General features: G+C 37.4%; 1 protein-coding gene across 1 annotated transcript in view; it reads right to left on the reverse strand.

Annotated features, from left to right (window-relative positions):
- FBN2 (fibrillin 2) overlaps window positions 1-25,074 on the reverse strand; it is a 250,558-nt gene that overhangs the window by 119,136 nt on the left and 106,348 nt on the right. The window contains exon 7 of the mRNA XM_059417490.1: window positions 10,014-10,139. Within this exon, the coding sequence (XP_059273473.1) occupies window positions 10,014-10,139 (126 nt within the window). The remainder of the gene's footprint in view (window positions 1-10,013; window positions 10,140-25,074) is intronic.

Consider the following 25,074-nt stretch of genomic DNA (forward strand, 5'->3'; position numbering starts at 1 on the left):
ATTCCAGGAACCCTGAGTATCATATTTCTACATTTACTCAGCAGCTAGCATGTAAATCTAGATAAGAAAGTCCTAAACTATCTAATAATCATGGTTACAGAATACAGTTACTACAAAGTAGGCTGAACGAGTTTCTCTCTTAAAGTCTTCTGCAAGGAGAAGGCTGTACCACAAAGTCTGAGAAAAAAATAAAAGACAAAAGTCAGAAAACAAAAGACGAGAAGAACAAAACCACAGCCTTGAACCAGAAGATTTAGGTCTCCCATCAAAATCTTACCATCTGATTTTGCAACTATACTTAACTCCTCTTCCTCACGGAACAGGGTTAGTGGCAGAGTTAAAAAAAACAGTATTTGTTCTGTTTCCAAACAGAATGGTGGGTTAGCTATCGTGAATGCCCCTCCCAACTGAAACATCCTGCATAAAATATGAAAAAATATTAAAAAAAAATACATCAGCTGGCTGGCATGAAAGAAAGGGAAAAACAGAGTCATAATGATGTGAAAACAGGAATCTTAAGATGTAAGTACACAGCTAGGTTTCAGTCTTAGAGCTTCTGCAAAGCTCTAGAGACTTTGAATTTCAGCCCTGATATAGTTCCATAGGATCTACAGCATAAAAGAAAAACTCCATATTCCCTCTTCCAGCACAAAACTTCATAGGAAACCCCATAAACCTGGGGCTCCAAAGAACCACATCCTTGGTACAAGACTATAATGTACAGGTGGGCAGCTAAGACTGAGGGGAGGTAAAAACACATCTCTCCCAAGAATCTCTAACCACAAGCTCTTCCTCAAAGAGACAGCCTTGATGTCTCAATTCATAGTAGGTTTGTGGTCTGAAAAACTTCAAAGGAAGACTAGACTACATCAAGGTCCGCAGGCAGGGATACCGGATACCAAGCAACTGGCAAAAGCCAAAACAGAACAAAAGAGGACTTAATATTATGCAGGTCTCAAAGAATTCCCACAGACAAGTCCCAAGAACAGGAATAGCTAACAAGAAAATAAATAGCTAAATAAATGAGTGAATAAATAACACATAAACAAGGCTCCATTAAAAAGTGGCTGAATAAACATCAGATATCAGATACAGAATGGTCAGACTGATTCTGACAATTTGTGATTATTTGTAATGACAATTCATTTAATATTAATTATAACTAAATTATATTTAATATGCTTAAGACAATGAAAATCTAAAAATGTGAACAGGTAAAAAGAGTTCATAAACCATGAAAGAGGGACTTAAAAAAATTCAGCGGAAGCTCTATAAATGAAAACTATCACAAATAAAATAAAATGTTTAGTAATATATCATGCAGTATATTGCACATAAATGAAAAGAGAATTAGTGAGCTCCAAAATATATCTAAATAATTTATCTTCAGTGTAGTTCAGAGAGATGAAAAGTTGGAAAATATTTTTTAAAAGAAGGTTAAGAAATGTGGTGGTAAGCATGAGAAAGTAACATACATCTTGTAAGCATACTAGAAAGAAGCAATAAGCAGACCGGGGGAGAGGCAATATTCAACAGATAACTAGCTTAGAACTTTCTAACCATGCGATGAGACAATCTCAGATCTAGGAAGTCCAAAAAATCTAAAGTGGGAAAAACAGAAAGAAATCCACAGCTTGCCACATCACTGTGAAACTGCAGACCAATAAAGAAAAAGTAAGGAAGTTAAAAATGGCTGGAAAGAGAGACAAATCACCTGCTAAGGAATATTTAATAGCACTAATGAATGCTAAAACCCAACTGGAACATTGTATCTTCTGTATACTATGATAAAATAGCTGTCAGCCTGGAATTCTGTATCCCAAGAGACCATCTTTCCAAAGGGAAAATTAAGGTGATTCTCAGGAACACACACAAAAAAGAAATTATTTTTTCTACCAAAAAATTCTTGCTGAAGGGAATTTTAGAAAAGGTTCTTTTTTTCTTTCTTTTTTTCTTCTTTCTTTCCTTTTTTTAAAAAGTCAGTTCCATGCTGGGTACAGAGCCCAACACAGAGCTTGAACTCATAACCCTGAGATCTAAGACCTGAGCTGAGATAAGAGTGGATGTCTAACTGACTGAGCCATCCAGATGCCCCCTAGAAAAGGTTCTTCAGGCAAAAAGAAAACTATTCCAAACAGAAGGTTGAAATACATAAGGGAATAATGAGGAAAAATAGTTAAATATATGAATAAATATAAACAAGCACTAAAATATTACACAGTAATAATAATGATTAATTTGTTGCAAATACAGAATGGCAATTGGATAGAATTTTTAAAAGCTAAAAGGGGGAGATCAAAGTGTGACCATTCTAATATTCTTTTACTGTTTAGATATGGGTAAAATAAAGGTTAATTTTAGACTTTAAGCTGCACATGCATCTTATAATACTAGAATGAATACTAAATCCACAGAATTATATAATTTCTGAACTTTTAACTAAAAAAAGTTAAATGGAGTGTGGGGAAGGAAGGAAAACCAATAAATAAAAAAGAGCAAGAAAGGAAAAAAGTAACAAAAAAATAGGAAGCACAAAGAAGGTAATTGAAATGCGAACATATTGGTTACTATAACAAATATAAATGTATTTAAATCTCAATTTAAAAGACAAAGATTGGGGCGCCTGGGTGGCTCAGTGGGTTAAAGCCTCTGTCTTTGGCTCAGGTCATGATCCCAGGGTCCTGGGATTGGTCCTGGGATTGAGCCCTGCATTGGGCTCTCTGCTCAGCGGGAAGCCTGCTCCTCTTCTTCTCTCTCTTTGTCTGCCTCTTTGCCTACTTATGATCTCTGTCCATCAAATAAATAAATAAAATCTTTATAAAAAAATAAAAAATAAAAGACAAAGATTTTCAGACTGAAAAAATTTTTTAAAATTAGATTTAGGCTGTTTAGAGGAGATACATTTATAAACTAAGGAAGAAGAAGAATTGAGAGAAAAAATACACAGCAAGCATATACTTAAACCTCCAAGGCCCACTCACAAAATGAGATGCTTAACGAGATAAAATAGACAAAAAGAAAATATTCAGAAATAGATCGAGAAAAGTAAACAATGTTAGAGAGTCAATACATACTGAAAAAAGGCTCAATTCACCAGGAAAATATAATACTTTAGATATTCATCACTTTGTAACATAACATCAAATTACAGAAACAAAATCTTGGAGACCACAGGGAGAAACTGAGAATTCTACTATGACAGTGGGATATTCACACAACTCTTTCAGTAATTGACAATATGGTAGACTAAATTCAGTAAATGAAGAAAAAATGTGAAAAGCACAGGCAACAAGTTTGAGCTAATGGATATATCTAGTCAACTGGAGAAAACACATCTTTTCCAAGCCCACATGGAAAATTTGCAAAACAGGGAAACCCTGTACACTCTAAACAACTCATGGGTCAACTACAGTATTGAAGTGGAAAGAAGGTACTACGTATAAAAACGAGTAAGGGCTCATCAGGAATCCAGGAAGACTTTATACCAATCAGTCCCAGACTATAAGAATCTGCAATGATATTGTGAAAGTTCTGCAAATCTGTATTTACCGTGAACACTGCAACACAAGTATAAATGCCTCATCATATGAAACCACTTCTGTGATTTCCATATATGAAGACTGCACTGTGACTAATAAAATACAAATTCATTTAAATGTATTACTAAATACTCAGTTGCTTTTCCATTATGCCATTTCCTAAAGATAGTGAATTATAATTCAGTGTAGTTCTAAAAAGCATCTTTTTAGATCAAAGAGCAATCTTCAAATTCAATAAATATAAATAACCAACATTCTATACAGTTTGGAAATCTCTGATCAGTCCTAAGATATGTATAGGAGGAAACCATGTCATTTGTGATAGAACGGAAGGGGAGGAAGAGTGGATTAGAAAATAAATCATAACTTTTAAAAATAAATTCTACTACCAGTTTCTTCTAATAACATTAGGGAGGTGGGTAATCTACTTCTAATCCCATGTGTCAAAAACATACTAGGATAAGCTACAGATCAATCGGATGCATCCTTCTTAAGAGCTCCCCCAAAACACATCTCAATGCAAAACAGGGGCTCTTTCCTTTGCCCAGCAAAAATTAAATGGTCCTTAGAAATCTCTGTTTTAAAAACGTGTCACATGGAAGAATATCTGGAATAAAAAAATGGACATAAAAAAGGGGATACCCAAAAGAAGTAAGAACTGTGTAGGCAAACCATCCCTTGAAATCGGGAATTACTAGGGGCAAAGGCAGATGAGGCATATTTATGACACAACAAGGATAAATCCTTCGGATACTTGGTGTTATGCTTAACTGCAGGACTGATACACCAGAAGTAATAAAAACAAGTCTATTTTTCTAACAATCTATTACCCTCACTACATTTCTGAACAAGGTTTACATGAAGTCTCATTTAAAGCCACACTGTGGAAGAGGAAGCAATTCATCTCCCCTGATTAAAATATAAATCTATCTTGAAGTAAAATAATGGTACTTTTATCAGAGTGTTTTCATGGCTTGACATTTACTCTAAGCTTGATTTGAGAACTAATGGTTAATTAGACGATGTGATGAAAACCTTGTAAAAGCTGGGGATTGTACCCCAAAATAAACAGATCTCCTGTTGAAGGAGTTTGGCTCATTAAAAATGAAGGATTCAGCCAGAAAACACTGATAAGGTTAGCTCAGGTTAGAACACTAGTGATCCTAGGTGTTAGGTAAATAGCAACCATTGTTTCAGGCTTCATCCCCTGATCCTGGAGGACTGCACCTGCCTCTTTGATGGTCTAGAGCCTACCTGGGTTCCCCTTGACTAATTCTGCAGATTCTTGTGATTTCTCAAATACTTCCATGTAGGCTTTCATGTTTCCCTTACATAAAACTAACTAGAACTAGGAACAATGAAAGAAGCAGAAGTACTGTGGCTCCTAGGTTTATCGCTTCCTTTAGAATAGTGACAGTTTTCTTCCTTACTATCTAACCTTTTCTTTCTAGGACTTTCCTTCTTAATTAAAACTAGTATCTCTGTTCCACCAGTTGACTTGTATGTGATTCTGAAGTTAAAAGTAAAACACTATTCAGTCTCCTGCTGCATCTCTGTCTCCCTTTCTCCCTTTAGTTAAACATTTTTAGGCGTTCTGGGTTTTTTGTTTTTTTTTTTGCAAATATGCATGTGCTCATGTGATCAACACCCATGACCTCATAGGGCGCTACATGACAACAGCATATCCCGGTCATCACTCTAAATCATTGCATGAAGACTTGTTTCTTTTAAAATTCTTTTCCCCCATTGATTTTCATATCTGGTCTATGTCCTGCTCGAACATCCTGATAGGCTTTCATGGCCCTCGGGATCAATCTGAAACTCCTCAGCATAGAAGTTAAGAACCTTAGCAACCAGAACTTAATCTCAACCATCTTTCTTATTTTTTCTCCAGCTATTCCCTCCCTCAGCTCTCTTTCACAGATACATTCTTCACACCCTCTCCGGAGCCCCTCAGACACTTAATGTGTCTGCAGTCTTACTCACACCTTTCTTCTTACTCGGCACACCCCTGTTCCCTTCATGCAATTCCTACCTGTGTGCCAAAGTCTACACCCATACCCACTTCCTCAAGAATTTTTGACTTAGAGAATCCAATGCCTACAAAATGATTTAGCAGTTAATCACCCATGGCCTTAAACATTTTCTTTTATTATTTTTTTTTTCACATTTCTATTTCCAGGTTTTGTTTTCTTAAGAATATTGCAAGACAACATTGTGCACTGAAACTTTTGTAAGGCTCAAGAAAATGTCCTTGGATGTTGTGGCCATAAGATTTCTACATGCTTATTGCTCTCATTTCCTGAACTTTGTGGCTTTGCTGCTGACTGGTACTTTGAAATCTCTCTGCTTAGGGTTCCTGCTGGATCCATGTTCACAACAGCAGACATATCATCTTGCATACAGAATTTGCTCACTGCTCTTTTCAGTTCATTAATTACTCACTGCTGTCTGCCAGTCACTCTCTCTGCCTAAATTACAATGTGGAAATTAAGTATTAATAATGCCAGAGTATTCCAAAATGACATCAGGGTCATTAAACTGTGCTATTAAAAATGCTTCTAAGAAAAAGATTATTAGCATGTTTCTATTCTTCTTTAGAATGGACATATGTTAGTACTCTATGTTGAAAAGAAAGCTCTGTTCTGGGTATTCTAAAAAAAAAAAAACCTTGATAAAACATACTAGATAAAATTACCTCAGCATTTGACTTTTATATTTAGTATAAAGTAAAATGTGAAAACTATCTTAGTTTGAAATTAAAATGTCCAGCTAAATTCTTCTGCCATGTGAAATTGTTTTTCTACACACAAAAGAAATAAGGCAGTTTACTGGTGCTTTATAATGCGGTTTATACTCAGGATATTTTTATTAACTAGAATAAGAAATGGGGGCAGCAGGGGCGCCTGGGTGGTTCAAGTGGGTTAAAGCCTCTGCCTTTGGCTCAGGTCATGGTCTCCGGGTTCTGGGATCAAGCCCCACATTGGGCTCTCTGCTCGGTGGGGAGCCTGCTTCCTCCTTTCTCTCTCTCTGCCTGCCTCTCTGCCTACTTGTGATCTCTGTGTGCCAAATAAATAAATAAAAAATCTTAAAAAAAAAAAAAAGAAATGGGGGCGGCATTTAGCATATGCCACTCTCAGAAGAGAGCTGCAGATAACATGCAGTTTCATATTCAAGAAAAATTTTTTGAGTCCATCCAACTCATTATTGTTAGTATATATGTGGTTATAAAATAAATGGCACAGACATATTTATAACATACATAATTTAATCATAAACAAATGCAGTGCAAGAAAAAGACAGTCTCAGATTTTAAAATATCAAAATCAAAGATCTCTTACACATTACAATATTAGATTTGTTTTTTCTCATCTATAGAAAACACATACTTATTCCAAATGTAATAGAGTTATTCAAAAAAGTTTTAAGCTGCTTACTTAAGTTTAACAATGGTTTTATAATTTTGGAGAGCCACTCTTCCCTCCTTAGGGGATCTTTGTTCCTGGGTCAGGATGTTGACCCTGGAATGAATGGGGCCTCTTGCTTAGCGCAGGTCTCACTGTGCTTCAGCTCTCTGGAGCTCAAGCAGGCTCTTATCTTGGGGACATATCATGTCCACTGTATCACACCCAGCAGGATGCCAATGATGCAACGCAGTCATTAACCAATGCAAGTCTCCCTCATCCCTCCCTCATCATCTCCCTCATCCCTCAGATGGTTTGTCTATTCATTTCTAAAGATTTACTGAGCCCCAACTTCCATACAAGGCACCATGTAAGGGTCCGAGGGAGCAGTGTAAGGCCGGACCAATGGAGCTCACAGTCCAGCCAACAAATAAAGCACAAGTATCTGTACAGTGTGCTGAAGTCAGAAACGAAAGAAATGAAAAATATTATGGGGAAGGCTGATTAATTTTGTCCAAGAAGAAAATGTGATATCTAATTAGGGACTTAGAGGATGAGTTAGGTTTTAATGATCACAGAAAGAGGAAATCAAGATGCTTCAGAAGAGAAGATACCATGGGCCAAGCCACAGCAGTGTGGTCACAGAGAACAGTGAGAGGAATGTGAGTGTGAGGCAGCAAGTCGTTAGCAATGAATCTTTTTTTTTTTTTAATTTTTTAAATACTTCATTTATTTTACAGAAGGACAGAGAGCATGAGTGGGGGAGGAGATGCAGAAAGAGAGCGAGAAAGAGAATGTCAAGCAGACTCCATGAAGAGCACAGAGCCTGATGCAGGGCTCCATCCCAGAACACTGAGATAATGAATGACCTGAGCTGAAATCAGGAGTCAGATGCTTAACTGACTGAGCCACCCAGGGGCCCCAGCAATGAGTCTTGACTACAGATTGGTACCAGGTTCTAAGGGCTTTGAATGTCCAGGTAAAAACTCAGAACTTTATAGAGGCAGGCAAGAGATAAAGAGAATTTATCATAATTTCATGGTAAACCAAATATCTGACAGTGCAGAAAAACAACCTCCATAAATCACTGTGAATCTTGATCTTGATTATCTGAATATAATGAAGAATATGCCTCCTTTCCAATGCAAAAAAAAAAAGTGAACACAATTTTTGTTTGACAAATATTTAGAAATGTAAAAAATCAAATACAAAAAATTAATTTGGAAATATGATATAAAAGATTACATTTGTGTCAAATTCTTCTAACTAGTTTGCTTTTCTTCTCAGCCCTTACCACTTCCATTCTAATCCATGCTCAAAGGCCTCTGATTACTCCACCTGCCAAATAAAATATATACACCTGATGTGGATGTCTAGAACTTCACAAGAATAACCTCACTTACATCTCTAGCCTCCCTTTTTATTCTAGCCATATTCTAGAATGTAAATTTCCTGAAACTAGGGTCTATGGCATGAGCCAATGATGTTTAATGCTGACTCCCAAATTGGTATTCCTCCCTCAGAGTTGAATCCAGGCCTGTTTCAAGCTGATGAATACGTGTACATGTATGTACACAGATTATCCTCCTACATAGTTTTAGAAAATCAAACCAAGTGGAGGTTCGACTAGTTTTCAACCCTCACAGACCTCTCACTTCAAAATTAAATTAAATTAAATGAATTAGACTTACAGGTGGTGAGTCAACAGGCACACTGACCCTAAAACAAGTTAATTTTCTCCAATTTCTACACTTAATAGTCCACATAAAATGTTTAACCTAATGTAAGATACAGACTTGATGCATTCATAAAGAACAAACAACTATCATTCAAATCCCATTATTCTAAGATGGGAGAGGGAGGCCAGACATAGATATCCTACCTCTCCAAGCAGATTGTCCACACAGTACCTGAGAAACCACTCACACTAGAGACCTTGATACCTAGATACAGGGTCTCCACCTGCTTGAAATAGCTAAGGAGGCAGTGTAGTGTCAGAGTAACACAGGGGCAGGAGTCCAGAGATCTGCATTAGAACACCAGCTCCATCTGCTGGAGGTAAGTCACTTAGCTAACCTCTCTGAGCCTCAGATTTCTTTGTCTGCAAATCTGAATAATTAAACTGATCACACAGAGCTATCACGATGATTACATAACATATGGGTCCAGGGCAGGCACATCCTCTTTCTTCTCCTCTTAACCATAATCAAGAATGTTTTGCTACACACTTACTAGAAGAAACTGAGGAACAGAGGGGTCAGTGGGCAAGTCAGAACTTGCCCAAGGCCGCACAGTTCTGAGATATTGAGGTAATACAGATGTGCAGTGCCTTACACATGGCATTGGTTTCAGAAATGGTAATGATTATTTTTACTACTACTCCCTTTGGTTTTTTTTTTTCTATTACAGTCACTGTTATTCTTCTGTTAGTATTTATGATGACAATATGGTATTCTCAAGGCAGAATCTACACCTCTCACATTCACATCGCATGGTGGCCCTAAGGTTAAGTTTTGCTCAACAATGGATGACCAGGACCATGACTGAGAAATACTATTTCTTCTTTCCAAACACGGGAAAACTTACAAATATATTTGGCTTTACTTTGAATATATTTAAAACACAAATTAAAGGTGTCAGTTTCTTTTTTGTAATCACTCTTTTCACTAGAATAAACAAGCTGTAAGGACTGACTACATTCATGATTCATAGCAACAGAAGAAGCTTTAATTACTACATTCTGTCTCCCAAGGCAGATTTTTTTAAAAAAGTATCTTTCTCTTGCCTTTGTGTCTCTAGTACTGGGCAAGAGCAATGTCTTGAGGAAGTCTTCCTTCATTTCCAAAAAGACACTGACAACATAAAACAAACCCAGATGGCTTTTGAAACTGAAGTCTTCACAAAGAGCACCTGGTCTATCAAGTCCTCAATCGGGGTGCCATTTATTTTAAACAACCTTTTCAGCCATTTTCCCAATGGTTTTATAATCGTTGCCATCTTCATACACGTTTGGGCTATTCTGTTATTATAAAGAAGCACTGTACTGTGCCTTCAAAAATCCAAGGCTTACCAATGCACCGAGAGCCATCTGTTGAGGTGACGTAGCCACGTGGACAAATGCAAAAATAGCTTCCCACGGTGTTGGAACACTCGCCAGTCTCACATATCCCAGGAATGATGCTGCACTCATCGATGTCTAATCAAGGGAAGAAGGAGAAGATGATTGAGAAAGGCCTCCATTAAACAGCTTGTACAAGTGATTTTTTTTTTAAAGAGTATCAGAGCACTCATGGTTGATTAGGTCAGATCATATAACCCTGAATATACTCTTGTTTCAGGCCCTGAGGAATTTCTCACACATATCTATGGGAACTGAGATGAAAGTAAACTCCCATGGCAGTAACACAATGCCAACTAAAGCAAAACTCTATATCCTTTTCTCCCCCCACCCCCCAATTGCAATTTAAATTGAAAATAAGTAAGATGCCTATGTTTTAGTTTGTGTTCTATATCAATTAGGGAATTATCCTACTACAGCCTTAAACACACACACACACACACACACACACACATAGGGATTACATTTTAAAATGTGGAATAACAGAATACATTAAAAAATTTATAGCTGATTTTCATGCTAATTGTCTGAACCAAGGGGTGGTAGCAAGTAGGTTTTTTTTTTTTTCCTATTTGGCTTTGGGCCATGTTTTTGTACTTACATTTGAATATGGGTGTATTTGACATTCTCAAAATTAACTTTAAATCTAAAATAATATAGAAACATGGCAGAGGGCAAACTTGGGAGGCTTTGGGAGGTATCCAGTTTTCCCATTGTACCTCCCTGCACTTACCCGTTCAGCTTACTCAATGCTTGGACTAGTCTATCCCCTTGCAAGTTCGTGAAAGGTGTGCTTTCTTTTAAACTTTAGTGAAAGCAGAAAACCGTTCCATTTATGTAAGTATTAATGTATTTTTCCTCTTGTTCAGTAAGCAGAGAGAGGTGGAAAGTCAAACAAAACTACAATTAAGTATACCGGGACCTAAATACTAATACATTTAAGAGGAAATGAGCAATTGTGAGGGAAATCCAGCCGCAGATGCCTAGGAGTTGGTTGTCTAAGGCACAGAGCTAGTAAAGACCACTGAATACAGAGAAGGATTTAAAAGTAATAAACATAATGATTACAGAAAAGCAAACCTTAGCTTTTAGTTTCTTTTGAGTTTTTAGTTGCATATTTTTTAATGTATAAAAAAAGGGGAAAATCATATTCTTGTAAATATAAGGAAAGAAATTTTAAACCCCACAATTTAAAAAATAGTTGGCAATGCCTTTCTTGAATTCCTCCATTGATCTAATCATTCTTTTTTCCCCATTTATTCTGACAAGTTACTCTTGCCTACAAGCTGTGTCATGAAGTAACTATAAGCCTGTGTGTCTTCTTGGAATGTTCTCATATAAAAAAGTTACCAGATTCAGACATTCCCTGAAATAATATCTTCATTTGAGGCTTAGCAGTTAGCCACTGAAGGCACACGGGTACAAATCAAAATTGACCAACTCCCTAGGAGAGATCAGAATTCTAACATGAATTGACTAGATGAGAAGCAGGTATATAATGTGGTGCAGTTACCATCAGATTTAATTCAACAAAACAAAACCATGTGTGCAAAACTAGGACCTACTGCATCGTGTGCTGCTATCTTAGGGCCATGCATCTTAATGAAATGGAATGTGAATTCAGAATAGACAGGAAACTAGAAGGACTATGCTTTAATCACCGAACACACTGATCAGTCACTTGAGGATAAGGAAGACTATACAAGAGACGAGCACACAGTGCAGCAAGCATTGCAGAGGTAAGACAGCCCTTCTGATCCTCTATGGTCATAGCAACAGTCCAGGCACTTATGGAGCCCAGGGCTGATCTAAATTCTTAAAATTAGAACCCTTACGTCCTCCATTTAAGCATTAATTCTTATTTCCAAGCATTTCTTTCTTTTTTTTTTTTTTTTTTTTTTTTTAATTAAGGTTTATTTTTTTTTTTATAAACATATATTTTTATCCCCAGGGCTGGTGCAGCCACTCTGGAAAACAGCATGGAGGTTCCTCAAAATGTTGAAAATAGAACTGCCCTATGACCCAGCAATTGCACTATTGGGTATTTACCCTAAAGATACAAATGTAGTGATCCAAAGGGACACGTGCACCCGAATGTTTATAGCATTTCTTTTTATAATAAAGAACTTCATGCTCTACTTCCAAATACCATCCCTGACAATGAAAAGTAGAAAACTGAAAGAGGTTTGGCATTTTTCTTTTTGAAGGAAAAGAAAAACGTGGAACAGAGAAGAACACATGGAGTGATATTAAACTTGTGGTTTTTGCATTAAATATTTTCAAGAACAAAAACTCCATGTTTCACAATTCTTAGAATTAACTAGGAACCTTAGAAGGTTAGCGTCCAAATAATTGTATGAAAAAGGCTTCTTCTAAAGTATTAAGAAATCCTATATGGACACTAGGAATGTATTTCATTTTTCAATAGCCACCCACCTAAATTTTAAAAATTCATGCTTTTCTCTTTAAACTGATCAAAATACCCTGCATGTCAATGCAGTCATGCCCAATGTTTACCAATTTAAATCTAGCATTAATAGTTATGGTAAGAAGGATGTGTGCCTTCAGCTCTTTTATAATATTAGTTCTTCAAGATCATATGTCACAATCAGATTTGAAAGCAGTATCTTTGCAAATATAAAGAGTCCACTTGCTTGGTAAGATACACAGGAAGTGTGTCTAAAGATAAGCCTATTCACTGAAAAAGGCAAAGTCTTAATACAAGGAGTTGGTTTCATTCATCCTCTGGGTATCTAATGTGCCTCCAACAACCTTCTCTTGAGCTTTTTTTTTTTTTTTTTTAAAGATTTTATTTATTTATTTGACAGACAGAGATCAAAAGTAGGCAGAGAGGCAGGCAGAGAGAGAGGAGGAAGCAGACTCACTGCAGAGCAGAAAGCCTTATGTGGGGCTTGATCCCAGGACCCTGGGATCATGACCTGAGCCAAAGGCAGCAGCTTTAACCCGCTGAGCCACCCAGGCGCCCCCTCTTGAGCTTTTTTAAGAAAAGCTTATTTAGGGGCACCTGGGTGGCTCAGTGGGTTAAAGCCTCTGCCTTTGGCTCAGGTCATGATCTCAGGGTCCTGGGATAGAGCCCCGCCTCGGGCTCTCTGCTCAGCAGGGAGCCTGCTTCCTCCTCTCTCTGCCTGCTTCTCTACCTACTTGTGATCTCTGTCTGTCAAATAAATAAATAAAATCTTTAAAAAAATTTTTATTTATTGCATCAGAGAAAGACAATTATCATATGATTATCTCTCTGATATGAAGAATTTGAGAGGCAGGATAGGGGGTTGTGGGGGAAGGGAGGGGAAAAAATGAAACAAGACAGGATTGGGGAGGGAGACAAACCATGAGAGACTCTTAATCTCAGGAAAAAAACTGAGGGTTGCTGGGGATTTGGGGGAGGAGGAATAGGGTGGCTGGGTTATGGATACTGGGGAGGGTATGTGCTGTGAATTGTGTAAGTCTGATGATTCAGACACCTGTGCTCCTGAAGCAAATAATACATTGTATGTAAATTTTAAAAAAAGTTTATTTATGGGGTTGGGGGAGAGGGAGAGCTCCCATGTGGCTCAGTTCTTAAGCACTGGACTCTTGATTTTTTCTCAGGTCATGACCTCAGGGTCATGAAATTGAGCCCAGCATTGTGTCCCATGCTCAGCAGAGAGTCTGCTTGAGGTTCTCTTCCCCGCCCCATTGCTTCCCCCACCTGAAGTTGTGTGCTTTCTCTTTCTCTCTCTCTAATATAAAAATTAAAATCTTTAAAACTTTTATCAGTTTGGTGGTTTTGGCCAGCAAATACCAGAAAAGTTGGTCTAAAGGGCCATAAACCAAAAAATTAATAGCTTGCATATCTCAAGTCCATATGGCATGGACATGAGGGTTGGTTTAAGTCAATGTCTTTTGTTCATTTTCTCTGAGATTTGCTCAACTATGCACTCTGTGCTTTGATTTCATCCTTAGGCTATCTTCCCTGATGGGAGCAAAACAACTGTAGCAGTTTTCTAGGCTTGATCTTTGACCGCAGGACACCTAGTAGAAGAGAGAGTGTCTCTTCCTGGGGCTCTCTTTTAGGAGGGAGGAAACTTTTCCCCAAGGGCACCCAGCAAACCTTCCCTGTTCTCCTAATGTTCTGAGCTATATTCCTCTAGCCAGGAGAATATGCTGGTTGGCAAAGGCCTGGAATCCTGAACCAATTACCGTAGCCAGTGGAATGCACTTACACTAATAAAGAACACCAAAAACTAAAGCAAAAAACAACATGGTTAAGTACATCTGAATAGAGAGCACAGCTGAAGCATGGAACGTATACCAGAATGGATAGGAAGCTGATGGAAAATGAGCTTAGTTAGTTAGCCATAGGCTGAATCCTGGAGAGTCCTCCCAAGGACTTTGGCTTTTATTCTGAGGTGATTTATAGTGTCTATGAAGGAGGTTAAACAAGAGCATTCATTAGAAAATCAGTATTTTAGAAAGACAATTCTTGTGTGTAATGTGGACAGCTAATGATTAATGATTAACTAGAGATTAATGATGAGAGTATGGAACAAGCTTTACAATGAGAAAAAGAACATATTTTCGTGAGATATGAGGAAGGAGAAATCAACAGGACTTTGCTACGGCATTAAATCAGACTTCTAGCTTGATTAACAAGGGAGATTAATGGTAGCTCTATTAACAGAGAACAGGACATGGAAAGAAGACATTTTAAGGTCAAGCTGGGTTTTGGACTTTCTGAACTTCAGATTTTTGAGAGAAATGGGCAGCAATTCCAACTGCATAGCTACAAATTTGAAACTCAATGAAGACGTAAGGGGTAAAAATATACACTTGTGATTTATCACCAACTCAGTGGGTTGTGTTTGAAGTTGTAGCAATAAATAAGATGTGCAAAGGAGGTATGCAATGAAGAGAGCTGAATTTAAGGAGGGAAATTCTGAGAACCTCCACATTCTAAGAGAAAGTCAAGGGAAGAAAAGTCACTAGAGCAGACTGGGGAGGAAAAATTAGGGAGAGATGAGGAAGAACATGATGAACGAAGGCCAGGGTGCACACTGTCAAAAAGGGGGCTATTGAGTGTGCCACAGTAGAGTAAAGAAAGAGAAGGGCTGGAAAGTGGTTGGTAATTTGAAGAAGTTGAGCACAGGATTTTTTTTTTTTAAAGGAAAATTAGATCTAAGCGAAACCATCTGACAGATTTGACTGCCAAACCACAGAACCTCATATTTGTCAACCAACATTTACAACATTTACTGTAAATCTTACTCTAAGCAGAATATAATGAATAATTTGGTAAGTAGTGCTAAGTGTGATCTCAGATATCACTGAATTCTAAGAACATGGCCCTAGAGATTCTGTCAATTCCAATATGAATGTATACTATAAATCAGTTCATGTAACAATTACGTTACAGAGAACTTAGAACAAATTAAACGAGAAAGTCTGCTTTTAAAAAAGTCTTCATATTTTCTTCCTCTCAGTGTCAAGGAACTGTATGTATATGGTCAATTCTGTATAACTTTTTTTGGTATAGGAAAATATATATTTCCATTTTACCCTGGACTTCTATTAATATGTTATTTAAATTTATGACTAAATTTTAAACAGAATAAACTGCTATCTATTTCTGCTTTTATAAGGACAACAGGCATTACAGAAATGGCAAAATAAGCTATAATGAAAAAGTAACATTTGCTTTCCTACTTTCAGATTTTGAATGGTGTGTATCAACTGTCCTCAGAATTCCATTGTATATTCATAAGCAGTTTTACTGAAATATTATGTGGTGTACATTCATCCACTTACAGTGTAAAATTCAATGTTTTTTAGTATATTCACAGAGTTGTGCAACCATTGCTACAACTTAATGTTAGAATATTTCATCCCCTCAAAAGTATTCCATCCTGTCAGTAATCACCCTTCATACCTCCCTTTAAGCTCTAGGGAGTAACTAACTTACATATAACCAAAAGATCTACAACTAATACCAACTAATCTGTCTTTATAGGTTTGCCTGTTCTGGATCTCTCATATAAATGGAATCATAAAATATATGCTGTTTCAGGACTGGCTTCTCTCACTTACTATAATGTTTTCAAGGTTTATCAATGTTGTGGCATATACCAGTAGTACATTCCTTTTAATTGCTGAATAATATTCCAGTGTATGGATATATCACATTTTATCTACTCATTCATCAGTTAATGGATATTCAAGTTGTTTCCTTTTTTGGGGGGGGGCTACTAGGATAAAGCTGCTATGAACATTTGAGTATTAGTTTTATGTGGACATTTATTTTCATCTCACTTGAGGATAAACCTAGAAGGGAAATTGCTCAGTCATAAGGTAACTCTATGTTTAATTTATTGAGGAACTGCCAAATTGTCTTCCAACGTACCTGTAGAATTTTAAATTCCCACTAGCAATGTATGAAGATTCCAGTTTCTCCATATCCTTGCCAAGATCCATTATTATTTTTTATTTTGTAATAATGTGAATTGGTATCACACTGTAGTTCTGGTTTGCATTTCCCTAATGACTAAAGATGTTTAGCACATTTTCATGTACTTACTGGTTTTTTACATTTTTTCTTTGGAGAAATATCTATTTAATTGCTTTGTCCAGCTTTTAGTTGAGTTATTTGCCCATCAGTAACTGAGTTTAAGGAGTTCTTTATATATTTCCTACATCCGTTATATACGTCCTTTATATATGTCCTATATATATAATTTGCATATGAATTTCTAATATGAACTTTAGACTGCCTATTTCTGCAAAACAAAAAACAAATCAGAAGTGCAACAGGGATTGTGTTGCACCTACAGATCAATTTAGGAAATACTATCATCTTAACAATATTAAGTATTCCCATCTATAAATATAGGATGTTTTCCCTTTTATTTAGAACTTGTAATTTCTTTCAAAAAGGTTTTGCAGTTTTAAATGTAAACGTCTTCCGTTTCCTTTCCTTTGTTAAATGTATTCCTAGCACTTTGTTCTTTTTGAAATGCAATTGATTTTTTATATATTGATATTGCATATCATCATCGTGGCTGAACTCCTTTGTCGGATCTAATAGTTTTTTGGAGGATACCTTCTCCACTTCAGTGGATACCTTATTCACTTCAGTTGACATCCTCTCCTCCAAAGGCATGTTATCTGCACCTAGATAATTTTACTTCCTCTTTTCCAATCTGGATACTCCCTAATTTCTTTTCCTACCTAACTGCTCTGTTAGCAAGAAGTATTCATTCTTTTGTCAGGAAGTATGATGTTAACTATAGTTTTTTATTATGAAGTATGATGTTAGCTCTTATCAGGTTAAGGATGTTTCTTTCTATTCCTAATTTGTTTATCATTTTTATCATGGAAGGGTGTCAGATTTTTCTAATGCACTTCTTGCATCTACTGAAATGACTGTATGGCTTTTATCTTTAACTCAATTATTTGGATGGTGTATTGTATTATATTATTTGATTTTTCAGAGGCTGAACTACCACCTTGCATTCCCAGTATCAGAATGATACTGTCCTCAGAGAATATGTATTTTTATAACCATTATAACTCTAATGGCATAATTTTTTTAATATAATTTTTTATTTTTTATAAACATATATTTTTATCCCCAGGGGTACAGGTCTGTAAACCTGGTGATTCATAATTTTTTTTATCATTAGGAAATGTTCCTCTTTACCACCAGTAACATTTTTTATTTAAAATCTATTTTGTCTGATAATAGTTTAGCCATTCTAAACTATTCCAAATATTCTGTCTGTACTTTGCATAATGTATCTTGTTCTCACCTTTTAATCATCAACCTATCTATTTTTTTTATTTTAAAGTATGTCTTCTAGAGGCAGTCCATGGAATGGGAGAAGGTATTTGCAAATGACATTACAGATAAAGGGCTGATATTCAAGATCTATAAAGAACTTCTCAACACTCAAACAACAAATAACTCAGTTAAAAAACAGTTAAAGACATGAATGGACACTTCTCCAAAGAAGACATACAAATGGCTAACAGATATATGAAAAAATGCTCAACATCACTAGCCATCAGGGAAATACAAATTGAAACCACAATGAGATACCACCTTACACCAATCAGAATGGCAAAAATTAACAAAACAGGAAACACGAAATGTTGGTGAGGATGTGGAGAAAAGGGAACCCTCTTACCCTGTTGGTGGGAATGCAAGTTGGTACAGCCACTCTGGAAAACAATATGGAGGTTCCTTAAAGTGTTAAGAACAGAGCTATCCTATGAGCCAGAAAATGCAATACTATGTATCTACCCCAAAGATAGAGTTAGTGAAAAGAAGGGTAACATGCACCTTCAATGTTCACAGCAGCAATGTCCAAAACAGCCAAAGTGTGGAAGAAGCCGAGATGCCCTTCAACAGATGAATGGATAAAGAAGTTGTCCATATATACAACGGAATATTATTTAGCCATCAGAAAGGATAAATACCCACTATTTACATCAACATGGATGGAACTGGAAGGGATTATGCTAAGTGAAGTAAGTTAAGCAGAGAAAGATAATTGTCATATGGTTTCATTCATATGTGGAACTTAAGCAATAGCTCGGAGGACCATAGGGGAAGGAAGGGAAATCCAAAGGGAGAGAAATCAGACAGGGAGATAAACCATGAGAGAACTATGGACTCCAGGAAACAAACTGAGGGTTTCAGAGAGGAGGGGAATGGGGGATAGGGTAACAGGGTGATGGACACTGAAGGCACGTGCTGTGATGAGCACTAGGGGTTATACTTAACTACTGAATCACTGAACAGTTCACCAAAAATTAACGATGCACTATACAGTGGCTAACTGAATATAATAATAATTAAAAAAAAAACACAAAGTATGTCTTCTGTAGAAGGTGCAAGGTACTGATTGGTCAAATGTTATACTTAGGGTCTCTTGGCCAGTTAGCGGTTGACCCTTTACTGCTGGATGTACATGTGGCATAGAGGATGCTATCACAGTTAAGAGTATGGGTTTTTTTTTTTTTGCCCCACGTTCTGTCAAGGAACAGTAGTCTGGAAGTCTCCTCTCTGATCTCACTCGAGCAGGTAGAGCTTTGGGCATGCCTGGAATTCCACAGGGGCAGGGACATCTGTGCTATGGTTTTTAAGCCTGGCTGCCTAGGAGTCCCTCCTTGGTCAGGGTAGCTTAAATTATTCAGCATTTAGTCAGAGGTTATGTTCAAGTGTTTTGTGTCAGTGAGGCCTCTGCCCTGCGTTGATGGGTCTGTGTGGTTGATTAAGAAATGCTTTCAAGTCTGACCCTCTGCTCATGAGTGGGTGTAGCCTAGTACATACCAAAGCTTTCTCAAACCGCAGAGCTGACTGGGATCCTCTGAGGGCTCTTCTGGACTCTTTCCCTGATTCTCTCCATTAAATTTCTGGCTACACTACTGTTCTGCTTGAATCATTGGGTTACTAGCCTCCTCTTAATTGTCTCTGACTCAAACTTCTACCATGTATGATAGTGCCCTTAGGTATGGAGGTCTCCATTCTCTGTTCCAAATAAAGCTGTCCCTTTAGGCAGAGTTAAGGTTCTCTTAGTCCTCATGATCTGCCTTTTCCCTGGGCACTACAGGGATACTCAGGCAAGGACTCACTATACCTGGAGTGATGCCTCTGCTCTACCAGCAGGTACAAGGGGAAGGAGAGGGCAGTTCCTGTATCCTCAGTACACCCTTCCATGAATGGAACCTCTGCTCTTTGAGCAAACTAGAGTCAATGCCCTTGGACAACCACTAGTGGTACAACCTGGAATATACCTCCCACCTACTGGTGGAAGCTGGGTGTAGAAGAAAAAGCAGTCGTCTATGTTGTTCCCACCTGGATTAGAGCTTTTGAAAATGGAATAAGGGTAGGAAAAGGGAATAACAAATACCAGGAGCCTGGCCCTCTATGAATTTATTATCTATTAAAGTAGTAAAGAGTATAATCTAGTATAATCTATTAAATAAATGTAAAACAAGGCATAATATGATGGGTCCCACCAGAGGAGACTAACAATGTACTATCTCAATTCAATTATGAGAACAAGGAAAAGCTCCAGGAGGACACAGCATTAATAAAGAATGCTAAAACATGGGGCAAAACTTCAGTACGGAGAGAAGATGGCAGAAGTTCTTTCAGACAGAAGAAACACTATGAGCCAAAGTACAGAGGTGACCAATTAAAAGGTATGGATGAGAAATGAACAGTTTCCCGTGAGCTGAGAGTATTTATAAGGGAGTAGAAGATGACAAAACTGGAAAATCAGAATGCCATTCTCAGGAATCTAACCTTATTTTGTAGCAATGAGGAGCACCTAAATCACAAAGCAGGGAAAGAGTAAGAATTTTACTTTTGATGGGTATTAAAGAGTACACTTATGATGAGCACTGAACAATGTATAGAATTGCTGAATAATATATTGTATGCCTGAAGGTAATATAATACTGTATGCTAACAATATTGCAATTAAAATTAAAAACAATAAAAAATAATTTTATCTTTGGTAAATTTATCTGACAATGTTGATGAAGAAGAACAGGGCTAAGGTAAGAACAGGGCAGGAAGAGTAGAGGTAATAACATAGTCCAAGCTCCAGTTAATGAAGGGGGATTAGGAAAGGAAACAATAAATGGAAGAAATATCCTGAGAGTAAAAGCAAGAATAAGAGAAAGGGATGGTAAGATTTCATTACTGAACTAATATTAGCAAAATTAGTAAAATAAAGGAAAGACATTTTTGAGAATATAGATGGTTTCATCATTAACATTTTGAGCTAAAAGTACCTGGAAAATAGCTGAAAATCCAAGGATTTTCCCTTTATAAAGGGACTGGCAGCTATGGATAAAGACAGATGAAACCATCAATGTGAATAAAATCAGTAAAACTGAGACTATAAGGAGAAGAGAACATAAGAGAAGAAGCTAATGACAGTTTCTAAGGGGATATATTCATTTGAAAGAAGAGAAGCAAGTAAAGATAAAAAAAGAAAAGAGAAGTAACCAGGATTACTGAAAAGGGATTTAAATTTTATTTTATTTTGAAAAGCAATTTAAATTTTTTAAAAGATTTATATATATATATATATATATATATATATATATATATGTATGTATGTATTTAATTGGAGAGAAAGAAGGAACATTTGTCAAGCATGGGGGCAGGGGTAGAAGAAGAGAATCATCAAGCAGACTCCATGCTGAGTGCACTGCCCAATTCAGGGCTTGATCTCAGGACCCTGAGATCATGACCTGAGCCAAAACCAACAGTCAGACTCTCAAATGACTGCACTGACCCAGGCACTCCTGATTTAAATTTTAGAAAAGTAAATGTGACAGACAAAATAATGGCTCACTAATGATGTCCAAGTCCTATCCTAGGAACCTGTGACTATTTGAGTTCATATGACAAAAGGGATTTGGGACTGCTAATCCCTCAAATTGAAATGGGGAGAGAATCCTGAATTATCTAGTCCAATGTAATAAAGAGTCCTTGTAAGTGGAAGAAGAGGCAAAAGTGCCAGTTCAAAGAGAGATGTGAAGATGCTGCATTGTTAGCTGAAGATGGGAGGGGGCTACAAGCCAGGAATGAAGGGAGTTTCTAGAAGCTGGAAATGTAAAGAAAATGAATTCTTCCCCAGACACTTTAGAAGGAATATGCAGTCCTGTCCATACCTTCATTTCAGTCCTGCCCACACCTTCATTTTGGACTCCTGAGTTCCAAAAATATAAAATAATAAATTTGTGGTTTAAGTCACTAAGCTTTTGATAGTATGTTACAGCAGTGGTAGGAAACTAAGACCTCAAGGAATGTTATTTAAGAAGAAACAGGGTAACCAATAATAGTAAACGCTATGAGGGATTCATGAAAACAAAGGCAATTTTACAAAAGGGTAAGAAATAATTGGAGTAGAAGTTGAGATCACTGGTATAGACTGAGATTTTAGGAAACCTTACAGTGAAGACAGACAGAAAGGAACAATACTGACAGGAGACTAAAGAGAGGAAGAGGTTTTGTGTAATGCGGTTTAGGATGGCCTTGATTGTAAGTAAGATAGAATCAGGAAAAAGAGAAACCAACTAGAAACTGAGCTAATTAATGACAAGAGTTAGGAGTCTAGAAAGGTGACAGAATAAGGTACAGAGCTGGAACATTTTGCTCCGGAAAGATATGAAGACATTTCATCAAAGGCAGGGAAAAGGGAAAATGAGGATGCAGTAAGAGAAATGAGGCTGAATAAGTTCACATCAAATAGCTTCAATTCTCTAGGTAAAATAGAGTACAGATGTTACAAAACTCTAACGTGCACACACAGAAAAATCACAGCAAACATGCAGATTGTGACTTCTAGTCAAGATGTTCTATGGGGTGCCTGGGTGGCTCAGTCAGTTAGGCATCTGCCTTCAGCTCTGGTCATGGTCCCAGGGTCCTGGGATCTAGCCCCATGTCCGGCTCTCACTCATTGGAGAGCCTGCTTCTCCCGCTCCCTCTGCCACACCCCCTGCTTGTGTTCTCTATAAAATAAATGAATAAAATCTTAAAAAAAAAAAAGACTGTGATATTCCCCTTTTACTACAAACACATAGCCATGACAGATGACCCATGAAAAGAGGAAAAAGAAGATCCAGTTGGTTCCAAAACACAAGATAAATGTTTCCTTGGACCACAAATAGAATTGCAAAGAAATAAGTAGAGCTGAAGTGAGGAGTTTGCTGGACTCCTTCCTCAGTTGGTGGTGATGTCCAAGAGATCAGAATGATACTCCATGACAGTGTGGTGCGGTAAACACTAAAGCATGAGCAGTGCAGGGTGATAGGGACACAGAGAAGAGACACGGGTCAGGAAAGACTTTCACCACACATTCATGGTCACACTAAAACATGTCAGATAAAAAGGCCCACACCAGGCTACGAAGATGAACATGGAATACTGTTTCCTAGGCAGAGGGGAGAGCACACACAAAGATGAGGCAAGAAGGAACATGTGCTGAGGAGCTAAGTGGATGTTAATGAGTCTGAATCACAGAGTGTGTAGAAAGAAGTGAAGCTGGAGAGTTAAGAAGAGGACGGCCCTGCAGGAACTTTATCAAGAAATCAGAAGATTCAAACAGAGGAGTGACATGGCCAAACATGTTCTGGAAAGATCACTGTGCCCACAACATGAAGAAAGGACCGTAGTGGGACAATTAAGAGGCAGGGAGATTCCAAAGAATGCTCAGTAGTCATCTCTCATCGTCCCCCATCATAAAAGAGATGATGAGAATGAAGGCACAGGAGAGCAGATACATTCAAAATATATTTAGGAAGCACAAAATGTCTTGGTGGTAAAACAGTTGTGTCAGGGGTGGCACCTGGGTGGCTGAGACAGCTAAGTGGCTGACTGGGTTTCAGCTCAGATCATGATCTCAGGGTCTTGAGATAGAGTCCTGTGTCAGACTCTGTACTCCATAGGGAGTCAGCTTGAGATTCTCTTCCTGTGTCCCTCCCTCACTTGGGTGCATTCTCTCTCAAACAAACAAACAAATAAAATCTTTTTTAAAAAGTAATGTCAGGAGAGGGAGGAATCAAGAGTAGCCCCCTAGATTTAGGATTGTGAGGAGGTATATGGGAAGTCCTAGTAAGGGACATGTGGGATGGATGTGGGGAGTTACAGACCCGATAGGGGTCTGTGCATGCTGAGCTGACTGGGGGATAGGGACAGACTGACTAGGCAGTGGCACACAAAGATAGGGAACAGAGGAGACAGGCACAGGGACTCTATTTGGAGGGGTGCAACTGCATGTAGATGACTTTTTTTCTGCATGAATGTGAGGAAGATAAGGAATGGGAAAAGCCCACCTGGTGATCTTGATGAAATTAGTTTCATTTGACTAGAGAGGATACTGCACAGATGACAGAGGGTTCTAGAACAAGGCAGAATACAGAAAGAAGAGCAAAACTGTAGGTAATCCCAGGTTTGACGGGAAGAAGAAGGAAAAGAGAAGACGGGAGCTCAAGACAAAGATGGAAAGGGAGTTTCTTTTTTAGGATGATGGAAAACCCCATAATCCACTTCTATCAGAGATGTATGTACAGAGACATCATCTATGAAACGCAGTCAATGGTTTCGTGTTATCTCCTAGGTTTACTGCAGTATGATTACATATACCTTCCTGGACCCTCTTTCTTCTTGCTATTGATCTAAGGAAGTACATTTATAATAGTCTGTGTGTTAACATTAATGGGCACTAAAGGGACTTCTCACTTAGGAGGTTTTTTGTTTGTTTAGGGGGAATAATGGCTTTTTTTTTTTTTTTTTTTTAAGGCTACTTCTGCAGCCATGTAATGAATGGTTCCCTTTTGGCCTGAAATCAATACTGCATCTTTCTGAACACTAATTTGGAGTAACTCAGGCATGAAGTAATAGCAGCAAAAGGCAGCTCCCTTACAGTGCTTTATAACATTAAAACAGTTGGAAAGCTATTTCTATTCAAAAGATGTAAAAGTTACTGATAATACAGTCAAACAATATGAGCTTAAATTTTTGGTTTGCATCCCCAGATATTTTTTGGGAAGCATAGTTATTTATCAGCAGTGGCTTTTGCTCTCCTTTTTCTCTCTCTCTTTTTCAATTTGCTCAGGTTTGAAACATTTTGTTACCCCTTTCTAGCCTAAAATGAGTAAGACCAAATTGTTTACAAGTTCTGAAGACTTAAAATGAGGATGCTAAGTTTTTGTAGGACAGAATTTTAACAACTGAGTGGTGAGCTGTTAAAACTATGTCCTCCAGAAGCTTTACTTTCTTTCCATCCTTTTTGCCTTCCCTAACTACCTGAAAAATTTTAAATATAGGGAAATTAAAATGAAAGGCTCTCTTAATGTTGGGTAAAACCTACAATTTCAACAACACAAAAGTCAGGAAATTCCAAAGTTAAATTTACTATAACCGTTTAGACTTGGCAAAAATGCAAGAATATTTTCTGTTCCTTTTTTTTTTTTTTTTTTTTTTTTTTTTTTTTTT

The sequence above is a fragment of the Mustela nigripes genome, chromosome 12, assembly GCF_022355385.1.
Source record: "Mustela nigripes isolate SB6536 chromosome 12, MUSNIG.SB6536, whole genome shotgun sequence".
Lineage (NCBI taxonomy): Eukaryota > Metazoa > Chordata > Mammalia > Carnivora > Mustelidae > Mustela > Mustela nigripes.